General features: G+C 32.4%; 1 protein-coding gene across 1 annotated transcript; it reads right to left on the reverse strand.

Annotated features, from left to right (window-relative positions):
- Positions 1 to 14,834: 14,834 nt before the first annotated feature.
- LOC139527705 (uncharacterized) lies at positions 14,835 to 17,957 on the reverse strand. Its single transcript, XM_071323329.1, has 3 exons — positions 16,908 to 17,957; positions 16,044 to 16,172; positions 14,835 to 15,242 (listed from the first exon to the last, which is right to left on the reverse strand). The coding sequence occupies exons 1-3, from the start codon at positions 17,566 to 17,568 to the stop codon at positions 14,848 to 14,850; spliced, it is 1,185 nt and encodes a 394-aa protein (XP_071179430.1). The 5' UTR covers positions 17,569 to 17,957; the 3' UTR covers positions 14,835 to 14,847.
- Positions 17,958 to 20,732: the final 2,775 nt, after the last annotated feature.

The following is a 20,732-nucleotide window of genomic DNA, read 5'->3' on the forward strand; positions in this document are numbered from 1 at the left end:
TTACAAGTATTGTTTAGTACATATGAAAGACTGAAGCAATACAACTATAGAAGATTTAAGTTTAATCAATCTAGCGTACATTGCTGTTTTTCATGTAACAATAACGTAATGTAACCGTAGCCTCAGTAATTATTGTTACATTTGTAATTAATCGGTTCCTCACCCAACTTTGCATTCCGGCAATTAGTCTCCAATGTAACAATAATATTTTTATTATTGTTACATTTCCATGTAACCGTAGCCAGTGCCTTGTTTCTATGATAATGACACCCCCTCATTTTTGAAGGCTGTATGGTTGCCTATAATTGCTATGTCATCTAATCCTCTTTGTCCGGTCATGCTCATTGCCAATCATAAAAAAAATATGTCTGTTTACGGTTACCCAACCCACCCTATTTCGAGTGCTGACCCTAAGTTATTTTAAGTGATTTTATCTGTCATAAAGTGAAAAATAAAATGACTCATGTCAAAAGTAACAGTAAAGATAGTGTCGCCTGTTACATCCCAAGTTCACAATCGTGAATATGATAGCTGTTTTTAGGAAATTCGCGACTCGTGTGATGAAATAACACTTTGCTGCCATATTTTCCCCCAACCAATAACAAAGGGAAATAATTTTCAAAACTACAGGTAAACTCGGACCACGACAAGATGAAACTGCATGACTCAAAATTATGTCACAAAAAGTAAAATGAAAAAATAAAATAAAATGGGAATACCGACCTACATGTACCTACCCTATTTTTTTTAAAGTGCATGTATGTAACCTTAAACTAATTAAAAGATATTATTTAAACTTATGTGTTTAAAATTTTGGTATAACTACAGAATTACAACTTATGACAAAACTTTGAATTTCCTACTCAAATAAGTGATTTAAAAATCACTTATTTCAATGAATCCCCTGACTTAAAACAGACATATATTTTTTTGTTGGTTTACTCTTTGTAATTTTTATATGTATGATTCTCCACCCTAAAGAAAAGTTGTTTGGAATGAAATGAATCCCCTCCAGATCCTCCTTAATAAGTTGAAAAGGCTTTATTTACTTCTTATATACTTTAGAACTTTGTTGTGTTTTGTGGGGGGGGGGGGGGGGGTCGAACCTGTTGTTTATAAGTTGTAAATCAGGCCATTACTTTTTCTCAATTTAATTGTTACATATATTTAACATGTCTGGACTGGTTTTTTTTCTTCTCTTTTTTGAAGGCTGTATAGTTGCCTATATATTTACTTTGTTATTTGAACCTCTGTGGATAGTCGTTTCATTGGCAATCATACCACATATACTTTGTTCTATATGGATTGCATACCTGAAAAAGATGTTCAAAGTTGAATATGCTGCAAACTTCAAACAGCCTACTACAACTTATTTACCATGAAACTATTGATCAGAATTGAACTATACATGTATACATTTATAATTGATTTCATCCCAGTCCTCATGTACATGTACCACTATAGCTATTAATCAACAGAACAAATGCAAATACTTACAGTTTTGATGCCATCAAAGGTTTTTTTTTATAAACCTCTAATCATAATTATATCAATATATTAACTGTATCCCAATATGAACATGTTGGGCTCTTCTACAGCAGTATACAGTATAAGGTTTTCTTATTTGTATAGGCCTGTTTACAGGATGTATAATGGAATACTGTTGTCAGTCTGTCTGTCCGTCCGTTGTCAACATGTCAGACATGAACTTTAAAAGGCTTTAATGAAATTGCATAAAACTTCGGTGAATTGTTTATATCTATCGTGAGCTCCCTTTCTTTTTTTTTACAAATTTTAGAATTTATGTTTCCGAGTTCAAAAAAAGGGGGGATATTCCAGTTTTTAAACTATAACTCAAAAATGCTTTCAGCAGTTCTCATGAAACATTGGTGAATTGTTGATATCTAGTGATGTAAGCTGCTGCCTTTAGAAAGAATCTTATGAATTTTACATTTCCAAGTTATGGGGTTTTATATATATATTAAAAAGGGGGATTTTTCAAGTTTCTGATAATGTTATCAACAATTCTCATTAAACTTTGGTGCATTGTTTATATCTATTGATGTAAACTCCCTGTTTGATTTTCATAAATTTCTAATATGACATTGAGAAGTAATTGAACTTTATTACAAAAAAATCATGTGAATCCCACACTGATGTATAACATGTACAATAATCAGACATCAACCCAAGCCAACCTGGATGTAATTGAAAGACATCTAGAGGTCAATACACAGTCTTAAACAAAAGACAAAATAATTAAAATGTCAATTGTTCTTGAACAATTGAGAGGTCTTTCCTTTTGTAATGCAAGATACATGTTCCAATAGACGTAGAATGTATTGAAAAGCTTTAAAACACACTGAAAATCCTTTAAATAAGGTCAAAAACACATCATTCGTTTTATGGGACATGACCTTAACCTTTGACCTTTGTCAAGGTCATTAGTCCCAAAATGTCATTGCTGAAGACCCCATGGGTCTAGGATCTTCGGTTATATAGTAAAAGCTGATTTTCTCTTTTCAGAAACCTAAAACAGGGGTTATGCCCCTTACAGAAAGGTCAAATCTCTTCGGTCAAAATGTAACAAAGTTGCGCATTAATGACCCAAACATTTTCCACTATACAACACTTCTGAAAGTATTGAGGTTGCTGAGATTATCCGCTAACAAGGTGTTAGGTCAAAGGTCAAGGTCAAAGTCACATGAATTGATGATGAATGGTGAAGATCCTAGGTGTCTACGACTTACGGTTTCAGAGTTTTGGTGGCCAACCGACACCGGTTAATATTAATAGGGACATAACCCTACTAATGAGTCGTTGAATCTTTTCGATCCAAATGTAATGAAAAACCAAGGTCGGGTCCTGAACAAATTTCACCCTTCCTTTTTTTCTACCTCTTACGGTTACGGTGTTGGAACGATAACAAGGTTTTTGGGTTTCGAAGGGATTACTCCGAACCGACAAAATTTTTCGACTCACAGGGTGAGTTCCGGATAGGTATTCATGACACCGATACAAAGTGTGAACATGAAAGCGACACGTCTTACGGTTAACGCAGATAAATTTGTCAAAGTTTAGCGGAAGAATAATAATAATAAACAAGAAATACAGTAAGGTTTTTCCCTTTTGAAAAAGGAAAGACCTTAATGAAAAATATAGCAAATTTTTGAGAAGAATTATTATGAAATGTATTAGCAATATTTAGAATATATCGTTTAAAATTTAGGTTTCACCTATCATTTTAAAACTGGTATTTCGTTGTGGCTAGTCTATCAGAGGGATATATCATGAAGTCAGATTTGAACATCGACTTGAGAAATGAAGGTGGAGTAAAGTCCGAATGTCAGTTTTAGTCTTATATACATGTATGTTTGTCAATTTCACTCTTATATATGTTTACATATATTATTGATTCAGTGGTGATGGTAAATAGACACTCACAAGTCTAAGATAAAATTTTATAGTTTTGAATGTTTCTTCATCAGTTAACTAAAATTAGGTGGAGATACATGTATGTTCTTATTTCCAACAGAGGGGCACTCAACCTATATCAATTTGTGCATGAAGTGATTGATAGTTGATAGATACTGAATGCTTTTACCACAAATTTGTGAAAGTTTTAACCGGTATTTATACTTAAATTACAATAATAAAATTCATGTCTTTCACTTCAGGACTTCTAATCCAACCATGTATACATAGTATGGCATGTTATTGAGATATGGTTTTGGTCGATGGATGTTTATGAAGGACCTGTAGAACAAAGTATATCACTGGATTGAACTCTTTGTCCAAGTGTATTATGAAAGTGCTTTGCTTTGAGCTCAGTTCATTGTTATGCAAATCATTCATTTGGAAATAAAGATTTGACAGATAACTCTCATGTACGTACAAGGAATTATCAAAGTAGTATCCATTTTATGTACAATGTAAGTAATAGGGAGATAATAGCATTTTATTTAGATTTGAATCAAACATTTTTGTTCATTAGCCAAATTTATAAAAAAAACACAAATTTACCAAACAACGCTACTCTAGCTACTAGCAATATGATGCCTGATTGTTATGTTACACTTTATTTTATACATCTATACTGCCTACATGACACCGTAGTCCTGAGTGTAAATTGTCATCCAGTATGTTAAAAAAAGACCAAAATTTATAAGGTCAATTTGGCCTAATTGAATTCTAAAACTATATTTCATTGTACATGTTCAACATTTATCATTCATTTGTTTATTTCTTATTTTTTTTGTGAATTTACAGCAATTTTTAATTAATACAATACACTTTCATACCACAACAAAACTGCCTTACTGTATTTGTATTACCTATATTTGTATCCATATCACAAAATGAATTGCAAAGAGAATATTTTTGCAATACCTTTTTCATATTGAATACTATAACTTTTTAGATCTTTAGACATATTATGTAGATGTTCATATCCACTTGAAATTTTATCAGATGACTTCTGTAGCTGTTATATTTTTTATGAGTCTTTGAAGCATGCTCACAAAGGTTCTTTTGATGTCGATATCATTTTCATACTGGCCAATTTTTTTTTCGCTATGACCTGCTTTTGAGGAAATATTTTCAAATAACTAATATAAAATAACACAGAAGTTTACTCTCTAGCTCATCTATATTCTAGCCCCAAGCATCATGTCCGGCATTGTCATTATTAATGTCTTCTAAACTGAGTAAATTAATTCCTAAAAAAAAATTAAATGTCTTCTAATCTGAGAAACAATTTCGACATTAAAACGAAATCTTTTACTAATGATCATGATGACTACACAAAGTAATATAAATAGAACCATACAAATAATAATTTTCTCAGATACCATCTCCCATATAAAAAAAAATCACATCATGAAAAAATGAACCTGTTATGTGTTCCTCTCCTAGATTCAAAATGTATCCAAAATCAAAGATGTGGAACATATTCTATCATAATCATTTGGCAATTAATGCAATTAGGGTCTTTTCCATGCCGGTTTTGAACATAAAAAACTCAATATTAAATAAACAACTCTACCAATGCTCAGGTTGGTTGTCATATTGTGCAACACAGTTGATAATATAGAACCCTATGGAAAAAACATAGAACTTCTTTTGTCATACAAAACACTGTCAAACATCCAAACATACTATCCACACTGATTAGTGTCCACACTTGTAACAATAGAAAAATATAGATAATTAGAAAAAAACTCGAGTATTTTATAATTTATTGAACTTTACATAATTACTACATTGTAAATCCATTTTTATATAGAGCACCATGATGCATAAATCAACAAGTAATCAACTCATCAAATATAAGCCTCACATTTTTGGTACGTATACGAGTGTTTTTTTTACTTAAAACTCGTCAGTCGTGCTCTAATCAATATAATTGAGAATAGAAATGGGGAATATGTCAAAGACACAACAACTCGACCAAATAGCAAATAAGAGTCGAAGACCACCAATGGGCCTTCAACGCAGCAAGAAAATCCAGCACTCTGAGGTGGGACTCAGCAGGCCCCTAGATAAAATGTGAACTAGTTCAATGAAATGAAATTCAAACTGAACTCCAAACATATAAATGAACTAAAATTTAAAAAAAAAACATACAAGACTAAAAAAGGCCAAAGTATATTTGTTAATATTCATTGATAGAATGATGATCCAACTGTGAAAACTATATACACAGGAAAGCTTCATTGTTGTATAGGAGATCAGTGTCAAGTACGTTAGTAATACAATGTTTTTGCTTTTTGGATTTTTTTTGTGGGTTAACTTGACAATAATTTTACTATTTCAGATGGAACTTTACAGTCATATATTTACTTTGTTTGTTTTTTTATTGCGAACAAGTCCTGATACTATGCAAGCCTGGTATCAAACAAGGTCAATTATTGATGAATTACAAAGTAAATGGAAAGAATGCAACCTTCTATGATGGATGTTCTACAAATCGTAAATGCAAATGTTTAGACATATCGGACGGAATATTAGCCGACTGTTCCACATGAAATTTAATAAAATCTCCATATTTTGACGGAAGAGATGTGTCGGTAAATTTGAGATACAATTCGCGCACGTATCTCCCTGGCGATAGATATTTACCGCCGAGGCTGAAATGTTTAGACTTTGCACAAAATAAGATTTCAAAATTAAGGAATGGTAAATTGGTTCCGTTTTCTACTTCAAACAATATTATCAGCTTGAATTTAACGAGCAATTTATTGTCACTAGATGATGATACGTATTACCCTGGAGTATTTCAAAATCTAAAATATTTGAAATATTTAGATATTTCAAACAACTCAAACGAATATAAAAGCTATTATTGTCCAGACCAAGTATTTCAGGATCTTTCTTCACTTCAAAGTTAAAAATATAACGTTTGGCAAGGGATTTTCTACTCTTAAACATCTCACTTCCCTGAAAATAACGGGAATCGCTGCAAAAGGTATCGTAAGCAGATAATACTTTGACAACTTTCCCAATCTGGAACATCTCGACATATCAGCTACAACAGAATGGCGCAGAATTGATCACTTTGCTCTTACTGTTTTTGAAAAGGATGCACTACAAAAGCTAACTAAATTGCAGTATTTTGATATATTATATCATCGAAGACTTCACATGTGTGGGTTTCGAAATGTGACGAATGATCTACCATATACTTCAATTCGCATACTAAAAGCAAGTTATCTTGAATGTGAAAGATCAGTAAGTACCGTGTTATTTGTCGATGCTATCAAACCTTTGAATTCTACAAAGCTTGAGGTATTATTTCTCGATGGAAATAATCTGGAAGAAACTGATATCCTTTTACCACGGCATCTCCCGCAGTCTCTGTGCTATTTCAGCGCTAGAGATAATAGATGGGTTGCTTCTAGATATAACAGGCTATTATTTAAACTTGGAATTATTTTTAATTATGGAATTTGCAAAATTTTCTGTGCTGGAAATTTTTAATAAATTCCATGCTTATTTGGTGTTATGATGTTTTGAGCAGTTCATAACACTTTCCATACAATGTATTTTGTATAGATAGTGTTGTGCACGGCACAGTACATTCTATTGAAAATGTACTATCTTTTATGTAAAAGAAAGTGTTGTGCGCAGCACAGAACATTGAAGTACAGAATAAGCATGGAATTTACTAGAAATTTCAAGCACAGGAAATTATGAAAAATCCATAATTAATAATAATTCCAAGTTTAAATAATAGCCTGTTATATGCTTATTTTGACATTGCTAGATTGACTGGTATAAAAGCTGTTGATTTGAGTTTTCAAAATAGACATCAGATGTCGCAGTCAAAACATTCCTGGTATTGTACTGAATATTTTCATGAAACTTCACACTGTATATGTGATAGACTTCCTATTCTGGAAAATGAAAATATGTTTGACTGGAATCAAAATGAAGAAATGTCATATTTTACAAACAAAAACAAAAACAGCCATTTGGTAACAGCGTGCATTCCATACGATCCTACAAAATCCAACTTGCAATAATTCCTCCAAAAACAGAAAAGATCATTATGGAAAGTGCAAAAAAAGGAGACAGTATACCATCAATGTATTTCAGTACACCAACAGTGAAGCATATATCATTGCGAAACAATCAGCTTTACTCTTTCACAGGCCCAATATGCAATTTGACACAGCTTGAATATCTTGATTTGTCAAATAACAGAGCTGATGATATATCAAGCTATATTTTTGGTTCCCTAGTAAACCTCCAATACTTAGGAATCGACAACAATCTACTCGGGTATTCCAACATTTTCCATGATCACAGTTCTGTTTTTATTTTTGAAAATCAAACAAATTTGAAGTTTCTTAACATGTCATCGAATCGAATATCGATTTTATTTCAGAATTTTCTGTTCAAAGCATCTGAACTGAAAACTCTTCTATTAGACCACAATTTACTGACGGATTGGAATATTTCTATTAATCATATGAAAGATCTCAACTTTATTGATATAAGATGGAATCAGATATTATATCTATCTAGTGAGGGAATGAATTTACTTGAAAAAGCCTCTCATTTGAATATCACAATAGATATGTCCAATAACCTATTTGAGTGTTCATGCGATTCAATGATTTTCTTGAAATGGCTTGCGATGCATAGACAGTACTTTAAAGGATTTGGTAATTATTCATGTATATATTTGCGTAAATCAATTAATATATTTGAAGCAAACTTGCATTTAAAAAAGAATTGTTATTCATATGTTGGAGTGATTGTTTCGGTGACAATCGGAATTATTATCTTTCTCGGAAGTATTTGTTCTATGATTATTTACCGATACCGATGGAAATTGCGATACTTTTATTACATTTTAAAAGGAGAATATGGTATAGATCACGATAAGACTGATGGCAATTTTCAATTCGACGCTTTCGTTTCTTATTCCGAAAATGATAGGTGGTTCCCGAAAGATTATATGATAGACTTTCTCGAGAAACAGAAAGGATTGCGCTTATGCATTCACCACAGGGACTTTATTGCAGGAAGTGCCATTGCTGAGAATATAACAAATGCTATTCACAATAGTAGAAAATGTGTTTGCATTCTAACAAATAATTTTCTCGGGTCAAAATGGTGTATGTATGAATTTAATATAGCGCTTGAGGATATAGTGGTCTCAAGACAAGGAAGAAATAGCATAATAATTGTTCAATTACTGAGAACTGATATTAGAAATATTCCTCGCGAAATGAAGTATGTAATGAACGATGACACATACCTTGATTATCCAGAAAACGAAGAAGACAGGATTATTTTTTGGGAAAGTTTTGAGAGCGATTTGAAATACTAGTTCTAAACAGACATTGTTGGGAGTAGCGAATCCGAATCAGTGTCTGTAGTATCGTTTAAGATTCATAAAATTAGTATCATAGTATCATACTTAATCCCTAACGGGGGGGATTGTGTTTGATTTTTATAGGATGAAGACATAATCTTTCATTCAGTTTATTTGAGGTCTGGTGCTGGCATGCTAGTAACTACTAGTAGTCCTTTGTTAATTTATGTATTATTATAATTTGGATTAGTTTCTTTTGTTACCTATTCTGACATCGTACTCGGACTTCTTTTTAACAGAGTTTTACTCTGCATATTGCTGTGTGTGTTGTTTTTTTTTTACACTAGCTAGAGATTTTGGTTGAGGATGAGATCTCACTTTACATGTTTTACCCTGTTAGTTTTGTTAATCCTTCGGCTATTTTCTGCTATATGGTCGAGTTGTTGTCCCTTTGACACATTCCCAATTACCATTCTCAAATTTATTATCCCGTTCTTACCTTAGCCGTATTTGGCACAACTTTTTGAAATTTTGTATCCTCAATGCTCTTCAACTTTGTACCTGTTTGGCTTTATAAATATTTTGATTTGAGCGTCACTGATGAGTCTTATGTAGACGAAACGCGCGTCTGGCGTACTAAATTATAACCCTGGTACCTTTGATAACTATCAATAGATTAAAATGAACTTAAGACACTAGTAAATAAGTAACTTTGTAATAAATTATTTTACACCATAGTTTAAACACTTTCAAAATTGACTGATATTTATCTTAACAACAAAATTTTATTGAAAGGCCTTTAAATGTCCATTATATTTTCGTCAATAATAATCAAAACAATATATACAGCATTCCGAAAACCCCGTAAAAAATGTATCATAATGTAGACATTTTGATTTTATTATATTAACGTGACACTTCAATGGTATCTTAAACATAAATTTTACATATCAATCCTGGTATTTGCGATTGTTTGATTTACATGTAGTTGAAATGCTTTACAAAAAGATATAGATCAATGTAATTAAAAGAAATGTCTAACATACAATTTACAAGTGAGAGGTTTAGCTAGCTATAAAAATATGTTTAATCCATCATTTTCTACGTAAGAAAACGGTCTGCAAAGTAAGTGTCCTTTGATAAGGGCAGAAAGTTCATATGTAAAAATGGATGACGTGGAGTGGTATATACATAAGAAGAGTTGTATTCACATAAGAAGGTCAGTATTTGGAATTGAACAAAATTGTACGACCAATACCGAAAGGTCAACTTTGAAAACAATTTGTTTAAATTCAGATCTGTAGTAACTAGCTCACTCGTCGAAGCTCATATTAGCATAACAAAAACACATATCTACATATTAATTAGATTGATTTGAAAGACACTCGAAGTAACTGATGCCCTTGCATAGGACATTTTCATCTTGAATACCCTTGATTGGGAACACCCACGGTTTAAACTTTGGAAAAGTAGTATAACATAACGCTGCAAAGCCGTGATTAAAACATAAAGACTTTAGATTTTAGAATTGCATGTTACTGACATGTGCGTGTTTTATGGTGAATCAGTTGTATTTTAGTTTTATTCAAATGCGTAATTATTATTCCATGTTTGGTTTCCGTTTGAATAAAATATATTTGGATTCATTGTGTTATGTGTTGTTTCCGTTTACGATTTGAATTAATAAGTCGTTGTCACCTACAGTTCATCATAATACAGAAAACAGGCATATAATTTTACAACTGGTACTACCCGAATAATTCAGTTCCTCCCCATGATCGATTCTTTCATTTGCAAGATGTGGCCTCCGTAGGACAGGTGGATAAAGCGACTGAATTATTCGGTTTAAACTTTGCAGGATTTTTTAGTTTACATTTCTTGTTAGCTCACCTGGCCCAGAGGGCCAAGTGAGCTTTTCTCATCACTTTGCGTCCGTCGTCGTCGTCGGTCGTCATCGTCGTCTGTTAACTTTTACAAAAATCTTCTCCTCTGAAACTACGGGGTCAATTTTTATAAAACTTGGCCACAATCATCATTGGGGTATCTAGTTTAAAAAATTGTGTCCGGTGAACCGGCCAACCAACCAAGATGGCAGCCATAGCTAAAAATAGAACATAAGGGTAAAATGTAGATTTTGGCTTATTACTCTGAAACCAAAACATTTAGAGCAAATCTGACATTGCAATATTGTTAATTTAGTGAAGACCTATCTGCCCTAAAATTGTCAGATGAATCCGACAACCGGTTGTTGGGTTGCTGCCCCTGAATTGGTAATGTTAAGGAAATTTTGCTGTTTTTGGTTATTATCTTGAATATTATTATAGATAGAGATAAACTGTAAACAGCAATAATGTTTAGCTAAGTTAGATGTACAAATAAGTCAACATGACCAAAATGGTCAGTTGACCCCATTAAGGAGTTATTGCCCTTTATAGTCAATTTTTAACCATTTTTCTAAAATTTTAGTTATCTTTTACAAAAATCTTCTTCTCTGAAACTACTTGGCCAAATTTAACCAAACTTGGCCATAATCATCATTAGGGTATTAAGTTTAAAAAATGTGTGTGGTGACCCAGCCAACCAACTAAGATGGCTGCCATGGCTAAACAAAGAACATAGGGGTAAAAGGTAGATTTCGGCTTACAACTCTGAAACCAAAGCATTTAGAGCAAATCTGACATGGGGTTAAATTGTTTATCAAGTCAATATCTATCTTGCATGAAATTTTCAGATGAATTGGACAACTGGTTGTTGGGTTGCTGCCCCCAATTGGTAATCTTTAAAGAATTTTGTTTTTGTTTTGTTTTTATCTTGAATACTTTAATAGATAGAGATAAACTGTAAACAACAATAATGTTCAGCAAAGTAAGATCGAAAAATAAGTCAACGTGACCAAAATTGTCAGTTGATCCCTTAAGGAGTTATTGCCCTTTAGAGTCAATTTTTAACAATTTTCATTAATTTGGTAATTTTTTTTAAATTTTTACAAAATGTTTTCCTCTGTATCTAAAGGGCCAAGTTTATTATAGATAGAGAAAATTGTAAGTAGCAAATATGTTCAGTACTATAGTAAGATCTACAAACACATCAACATCACCAAAACACAATTTTTGTCATGAATCCATCTGTGTCCTTTGTTTAATATGCACATAGACCAAGGTGAGCGACACAGGCTCTTTAGTGCCTCTAGTTTTTCCTGTCATCGATATCCTAACCGAGGTTTGCTCCCAGAAATTTGTTACACAACTAATAGGGTTATTATGGAATCTCCAGTTGTCAACACCACGTCTTCATAATAATCAAGTCACTGCGCATGCGAGAATGTAATGAGATGGTATTCTGTATTATTGGGTCGCTTGTACTTGTTTTGCTATGGTTAACTATTACATTCGATAGTATTAAGGACATTTTGTTCAGGCTTTGATCAATAACAAAATAGGGATATTGAAGAGGATGGTGATAGATTACTTCTTTAAGTTCAGTGGCAAATCCAAAGGCATATTTAGGACGAGAAAAAAAGTAAATGATACATGAATATTAACCCTTCTTTGTTGAACCACGCAAGGAGTCGAAAGTTAAATGTGCCATCACTTACTTGTCAATGCCACGTGCTTAACATATAAAGCAGCAAAAACAAATTTTGAATTGTGTCTTTATACTTGGCCGGGGTTCGAACCAAGATCTTTTGCACTCCAGGCAAACACATTCATGCGACTGCTAAAATGGTTGGAAGATTTAAGCTTTTATAATCTCTACCATGTCCTACTCAGTGCTACATTGACTGTCTTACGTTATATCCTTTTATTTAGAAACTTTTAGAATTGAGAATGGAAAGGGAGAATGTGTCAAAGAGACAACAACCCGGTCAAAGAGCAGATAACAAACGAAGGCCACCAATGAGTCTGCAATGCAGCGAGAAAATCCCGCACCCGAAGGAGTGCTTCAGCTGGCCTCTAACAAAAATGTATACTAGTTCAGTGATAATTGACGTCATACTAAACTCCGAAATATATAAAAGAAACTAAAATTAAAAATCTTACAAGACTAACAAAAGCCAGAGGCTCCTGACTTGGGACAGGCGCAAAAATGCGACGGGGTTAAACATGTTTTGCATCGGTGACTGGTCATTAATTTTGTCTGTCAGACGTCTTCAAAACTCTAAACGATTCTATTGAGATTGAAGCATATTGTAAAATCATCGTCTTTTGTACATGTATGTACACATAGACCATGCAATTTGACCTCAAAGTTAGCTGAGGAACATTTTGTTTTTACCCAAAATCAATTTTGAGAATAAAATATGACTTTTACAAATTCAAAAGAGGGGATTCTGGCATACATGTATAAACATTAGACAATAGGAGCACTAAGGCTTTTATGTAGAATAAGAATCGAATTCTTGAAGGAATTATTAAAATATCTGACAAATAGATATCTGGAGGGATAGAACTCGAAATATTCATATTATTTATGGATTTCTAAATGTACTGGGCGTTAAATGTTTTTAATAAATCTAAAACGTAGTTTAGGTTCATTGCATTTATGTGTCAAATAATCTGTTACAGTAATTATACCAATGAACAATAATTACCATTAATTGATAAATTACTTTAAAATTTGTCATTTTGAATATAATAAAATTATTATATCATATTCAATATCTGTATTTAGTAAACCTTTTCATGTTCGTAATTTTTTGTTTTTGACATGCATTCGACATCAAAGGAAGATAGTCTGGCGCCACTGCAGGGTTGTGATTTTATCATTTTAGGTATCTGTATAATTTCTGAATAAAGTCAACAGTAGTATACCGCTGTTTAAAAGTCATAAATCGATTGAGAGAATACTGCGGTATCAGCTGTAAATAAATCTTTAGCTTTTTAGACAAAGTTGGAGTCCTTGTTCTATATATCTATCTATCATTGTTTGCAAGATTATTAGCAAAATTAGTAAAAAATGATAAAAATCATCATATACGAAAAGGGGGTTATATGTAGCTACAATAAAGAATAAGTGATGATTTTTGCATTTCTCTTGTTGGTAGATCTTGTCTTACTGCATAATCTTTTTTTTTCTTTTTAAATTAATCTTAGAAAAAACGAAAGCAAAATGTTAAAAATCAACTATTTCTCCAATGAGAAAAACGTTTCAATCTATCATAGTTGTGTAATAAGTTAATTCTCCAACATGAACTTTGCGAAAATAATCTGCTGTTCCTAAAGAGTAAGAAGTTCCTCCATTTACACTGGTTGTATTGCTGATAATAAGTAGAACTCAATAAGCAAGCCAACACTCAGCGATTGTTCATGACCAGGAAATATTGATTTTGATATGGCAGTTTATTAGAGTTATACTACTTAGCAAAATTACTGGGCCAGTGAGAGTAAGTCTGTTGTTTCTATAATCTGTTTGGAGAACTTACAAAATGTATTTGTGATTTCGTCATTTTTCGTTTTTGTTTCTTTTTGTCATGGCGTTGACAAGTTCGTTTTGAATGTCCCCTTGGTATCAACTGTCTTTTTTTTTTTACAGTGAATATGAATGAAACCCAAAAAGAAATACAAAATCGAAATATCAAATATGATCTTGTTTAATTTACCAACGTTTTTTTGCAACGGCAATGCAAACGTGACAGTTATTGCAATGAATTGTGATTTATTCAAATTATTTACAGGAACATAAATAACCAACACTGTTACGCTAAGTTTTCTCGTACCCAAACATTAAGAAAGTAAAACATAAGCATTCACTTAAACGTAATTTATAGACTGAAGAAAACTCAAAAGCCAAGCTATAAAAATGTTATTCTTTTTTCCACATATTCTTGCAAGATATCAAGTATTTGACTCGTCATTCAAGTTTAAAAATTACGCCTGACAAAAATATCACATCACAGCAACTTTCAAACTCAAGCCAAGGAAACAGTCGGTACTTCAGTGTGTGAAATGGAGCATGCAACGACCAAATGTTCAGTTGTTTGCCCTTGACTGGCAAATTTAAATAAAACACATAAGAAGAAACATTTATTTCAATTTGAAAATTGTGACACAGGAATGAGGATTTCCATACACGTACATTTGGTTTGCAGCCTTGATGACGATAGTATCTCCGGCCTCGAGATGTGCAGCCTGTACAGAAGTTCCGGTAGCGTAATGACTTCTGGCGCCAAATGCGTCACTTCCTTTTATGTAGACATGCGTGAGTTGTTTTTCATTTTTAAGAATGTAGAATGATGCAAACTGGGAATAAGACATAATGTAGACGGAAACAAAATATAATCCCGGAATCTCACAGGTGTAAACTCCACTACTTGAGAACGTACTCAAGCTAGAAATTCCTGCTGAACTAATAGTATGTGGGAAGTGAATTACGTCTCCTTGTGAGTAACTGCCATTAGCTGCACACGAGCTCAATGCAACTGAAAAATACGCATTTTTAGAAAAAAAAAGTTTCTAGAAAATTTTATGTTATATTGTTTGTCTATTCATAATAAATTAAAATTGTATTTTGGAAAAAAAAACATTAAAAGAAAAAAATTGATTGACAAGATTAAAATATTAATTCACCGTGTTGCTTCTTTCGTCGGTCATATTTTGATGTTAATTTGCTTTTATTTATACTCATATCTTTTTTTTAAATTCTTAAACGCTTTTATATTTTTTTTTCATTGTGAACAAGACAATAACAATCAAAACCAAGGAGTAATCGAAGACTCACAAAACCAAGGGACATTTACATCAGCAGCTATAAATAATAATAGAAAGAAACAACACGAACTCCACTAAAAACCGAGAGTGAAATCAGGTGCTCCGGAAAGGTAAGCATTTTATGCACCTTATACGACACCCGTCTTGTTAGTTCTTTGTTCATCTCGGTAATGATGGAAGGTTATTATGACTGAGGAAGAATACCAGATATGATTTCTGACACACTTTTGTCATAATGGTCAATCAGCTCATGATGGCGACTTTAAAATTTCTTGAGTGATGACCTTAATTTGATTGATACAATTTACATTACTTTAACTGTGTACGATACTCCAATTTTAGAATGAAGCAATTCAATATATTGTCACCTAATATTATTTTGTTTGTTTTTCGATCGTGTAATTGCTTTATAGACGTCAAAGTCGTGAAATCCTCCCGTCGACGTTTCCTGTTTTCGCTTTTATTTGCAGGGAAGCAGTACCAATCTTTCTGCTAATATGATCACTACAAACCTGTATGATTTAACTCTGCAATCTCGTTTTCAATATGATCTGTAGTCTCGTTTTGGAGTTTGGTGAGGTTCCCTACTCTTGATTCAATACCTGGTATTGTAGATTTTATGATGTTACTGTTATCTTGGACTAAAAATAAATAGGTGCTTACATAAAAATGGTATTCTTAATTTTAAATATCTTTTGAGATTGTATATACGAGTCATAAATCTTCCGTGATATCATTTGCAATACATATGACTATTTCAAATACGATTGATTGTGAGTTGCTTAACGTCCAGTGGCAAATATTTCATGCATGTTCAGGACGATTTTCATATACGAAGTTAAGAAATAAATTGTGAAAGTTTATGAACATATGAATGTTTATTAACATGTGAATGCTGATTCCAAACTATTGCAAAACAAAATTGGTCCCAAGCGTTCTTAGTAAAGTATATATAACTCAGAGTTTGTGTGGGCCTAAGGAGATGGGGAGGTTTTTTATTATCTAGCAAGGTTTAAACCACAGCCTTTACATAGATAAAAATAAATGTATTTGAATTGACGGAATAATTTGACGGACTCACAGACTAGAATATATATAACAAAATACTCAGAGACTTTATCAGAACACACAACAAGCCAATTTTAACAGAAGAATTCCAGAATTTAAAGCTTCATGACTAGCTTTCTGGAATGTTTTCACTGACACTGATAATTTTATTGTTTTCTTGTTAAAACTTCACAAATTAAAACTTAATACGCAAAACAAATTAGAGAAGTACAATACTGGTAGAATTATTTCAATATTTTTAAATGACGATCATTTACCCTGAAAATTAAACGACCAATGTGAGTAAAGTATACTCATACAGTACATACCAGTAACGTTTAAAATCTTAATCTGATCTTCAATGAAATGGTACGCTGAGCGTGGAAATAATTGATCGTCGCTGCAACTCTTATTCAGCTCATTTATACGTGTGTTAGCCGCTTTTATCTCAGCCTGTAAATTTGTCACATATATGCTACTGTTTTTGATATGATCTACCAATGGTGCAATTTTTGACGCGACTACGGTAACCTCGTTCTGAAGATGTCCGACGGTAACTAAGTTCATCATACTGTCTGAATGTTTCAAAACAATTAAGTCGTCGTTTACTTTTTGAGTTGCATTTTGGCATGCACCAAGGTCAGATCGAAGCTGTCTATTTTCTGCACGTATGTCGTAAATTTCTTCTTTAAGTGTCATCAAAATCTGTTTAAAAACGGCGGATTCACTTCTTAGGTTCTGCATCTCTTGCTCGCGTTTAATATCCATCCGCTTTGTAATCTGTATTTCGTTTTTCAAAACGGCAAATTCATTATCAAGATTTAGTAAATATCTTTCCAGATGAATCCTTGTTGTATTTTCTTCGGAAATAATATCCGTTATCGAAAAATCATGCGTACGCTTTAACTTGGTTGAATGCATTGACAAATCTCCATTTAAAAATGAAAAACATGCTAAAATTAACAATGCTATAACACTTTCTGAAGTCATAACGCATAAATATTCGTACAAAAAAATGATGTCCTTACGAAATTAAATTTCACTTGTGGTTTAATTTATAGAATATATTCTTATCAAAATAAGGAAACTGCAGCAAAATTCAAAAGAAGCACGTCAACTACTTTTGATTGGTCTATTTTTTAATCTTCCGTGACATGTTCCAGTTATGTCAAACTGATATATTCACACGCCCTATATACAACATAATATAGCTTTATCTAATTTTTGTATATGGTGTACTCACCTGAATAAAAGTCGAAAAATGAATAATGGACCAGTACTTCAGTGTTGTATAAAAGTCACTGTGGTTAATATACTTCGAAAGAGTGAGACTTATAATTCTCTATTCTTAAAAACTTGTGTGAGTGTGTGAATTTAAATTAATTTGTTTTTGTGTTTGTGTGTGCATAATTATTAAATAAGATTATCATTGACTTTGTTCTGAAAGTTGTAACATAACTTTTGTACTGACAGATCTGGTGTTTTTCTTTTTTTACACTTTTACTAAGAAGAAAATAAAACAAAATTGAGATATTGTTCTGTTGTACAAGTCGTAATTCTTTCCATAAATTTCTTGATGCATGCGTTTAGCGTATTACATCTTTCCTACTTAGACTAAGATGTCATGTATAATTATAGTAATATATCTTGTTGTTTGTTGTTGTAATTATACTGAGTTTTCTCCTGTAGCTGTTATAACATTGCTGGGACTGGTTTATATGATAATTTTTCTATGAACAATCAATGTGTGATCCAGGAATGAAAGAACGTCTGCTTGACAAGTTGTATCATTGATACAACCAAAGGTTGACTTTTTTTTTTACTTAGGTATACGGATAAGGCCAACGTTCTCCCTACTGGCATTACCATGTAGGCTAAGAAACGGTCGGTGCGTTATGCGGTGTGTTTAATTTTCAGAGCTAGTTTAACTTTTGAAAGTTTAATGGCGGTTGTATTATTGGCATAGCTATAAAACTTGTTTATTTTGCTTTCTTTTAAATGGTTCAAATATTTTCCATTGGACGTCCAGCAAACAGCAGTCAAGCAAACGATATTACATTAAACTCACAATAAATAAACATCGGTATATATGTCGTGTACATTTTATTATTTTGTACAGGTTATTACTTGTACAAAATTTTCATACAAGTAATTACTTGTATGACCCCATCATACAGGTTATTACTTGTATAAATATAATTGTACAAGTAATAACCTGTACAAATTTTGTGGAGAAAAAGATAATAACTTGTACAACTCATTATCTTTCGTATTTTTTGAAATTTATATTGTGTTTGTTTTTTTGTTTATCAGTATTATTGTTGAAATGTTAGAAGTTTACAGATGAACGAAGGACGCAAAGTAATGACATAAGCTCATGTGACATCTTATGCAAATTTAGCTAAACAGCTAGATTCCACGTCAATACGGACTTCTGGTGCAAAGTGACATGGTCGTTAAACGCAAAAATAAATTGGTACCCTTCATTCATTTATTTCAGCTCTGGCCAAATGAGTTTAACATGTTTAAGTTCTGTAATTACAATAGCCGTAAATTCCCTTCCATTATCACTTTGCAGTATATGTGGAGATCCCATAAGTAGAAAAAAGTGGCCCTGGTAGTGCATGATCCACTTGTATTCTCCATTTGGAAATGACTGATAGTCAACAAGGTCTACTTGACAACGGGAATTAAAGTCTGTAGAAGTGATAGGACGAACAACTAATTTTGTGGTTGCAGTACGACTTTTCTTCAAAATACATTGTTCACACATCTGAATGAAAATTCTGATAAATTCTCTGCTGATATTGGCAAATTGTTTTATTAACTCCTTGTATGTCTTGTGGATGCCTCCATGGCCAATTCCAGAATGTGCAGTTCTAATGTTAATGGATAAAGTTCATCTACTGTACAATAGTAAAAAAAAAATGTCGCCTTTGCGAATGAGTTTTTCAATGCCTGCTACACTCAAAATATCATATTGCCTTAAGAAATATCTTTGAAGAGCAGTCTTTTTGGAACTTAATTTTGCTTTCTTTACATTCCCAATAGTCTCTCTGTATCTTTCACGTGTAAATAATGAATTATTAGAAGAATTATTATTGTCATCACACAATTTAATTATTTCATCATTAAATTTCTTTTCTATACTGTTTTCCATCTCTGCACTTTAGTTTTGACTACTTAAATGAACAGTTTTGCTCATATACTTGATATGTTAAATGTACTCACATATTGAGAGTTTATAACTTTAGGCAAAGTAATGAATTATATGTTAAAAGGGAAACAATTTGTTGTGAACTTCAAATAGGCCAATATAAAATAATGATTTGTACAAGTTATTATCTTTTTCTCCACAAAATTTGTACAGGTTATTACTTGTACAATTATATTTATACAAGTAATAACCTGTATGATGGCATCATACAAGTAATTACTTGTATGAAAATTTTGTACAAGTAATAACCTGTACAAAATAATAACATGTACACGACATATACATTTAATTTTGTTTGCTAAATCCACTGGCATATATGTCTGGCATATCTATGTCAATTGGTGTATATAAATAGAAAGTGAAGTCGAACCAAACACAGTCACCAACAATTTACAATGTCACGTGTTAATTTTCACTGCAACTGAAGTCGGCATATTGAATCAAGCATATAGAAAATGTAAACTTTGAGAAGAGAAGTAATTGTAGCCCTCGTTTTCACTTTTATAAGGTTTCAACATCCAATTGGTATGCAACATTCATTCGGTCATGACAAAAGCTGTAAGATTGACACCAGCTGTGTCATAGTTCTTATTATATTATCAAAGAGGTCGTCCTTGTATTCATATGCAAGACATTCAGGTCAGGACATATAGTTTCATATTGTCATAAAACAAGTGCAGGTCAGTATATCGGTATTCTATGTAAGGCCGTATCAGACTGTTATAATAGGGAACGAATAATCATGGTATCACTGTAAATTTGCACAAACTAACAAAAAAATTACGATGCAATGAAAAAGGGGTCAATAAGACAACAATCCAACGACAGAAAAACAAAAGATGTATATTGTGGTTAGCAAAACTGATATGGTTTTCAAATTATAGTCATGTGTCTTAAAATGCTCGAAAAGGGTGGCTATAATCTTGATTGCCATGGC

This window comes from Mytilus edulis, chromosome 6 (assembly GCF_963676685.1).
Source record: "Mytilus edulis chromosome 6, xbMytEdul2.2, whole genome shotgun sequence".
Classification (NCBI taxonomy): domain Eukaryota; kingdom Metazoa; phylum Mollusca; class Bivalvia; order Mytilida; family Mytilidae; genus Mytilus; species Mytilus edulis.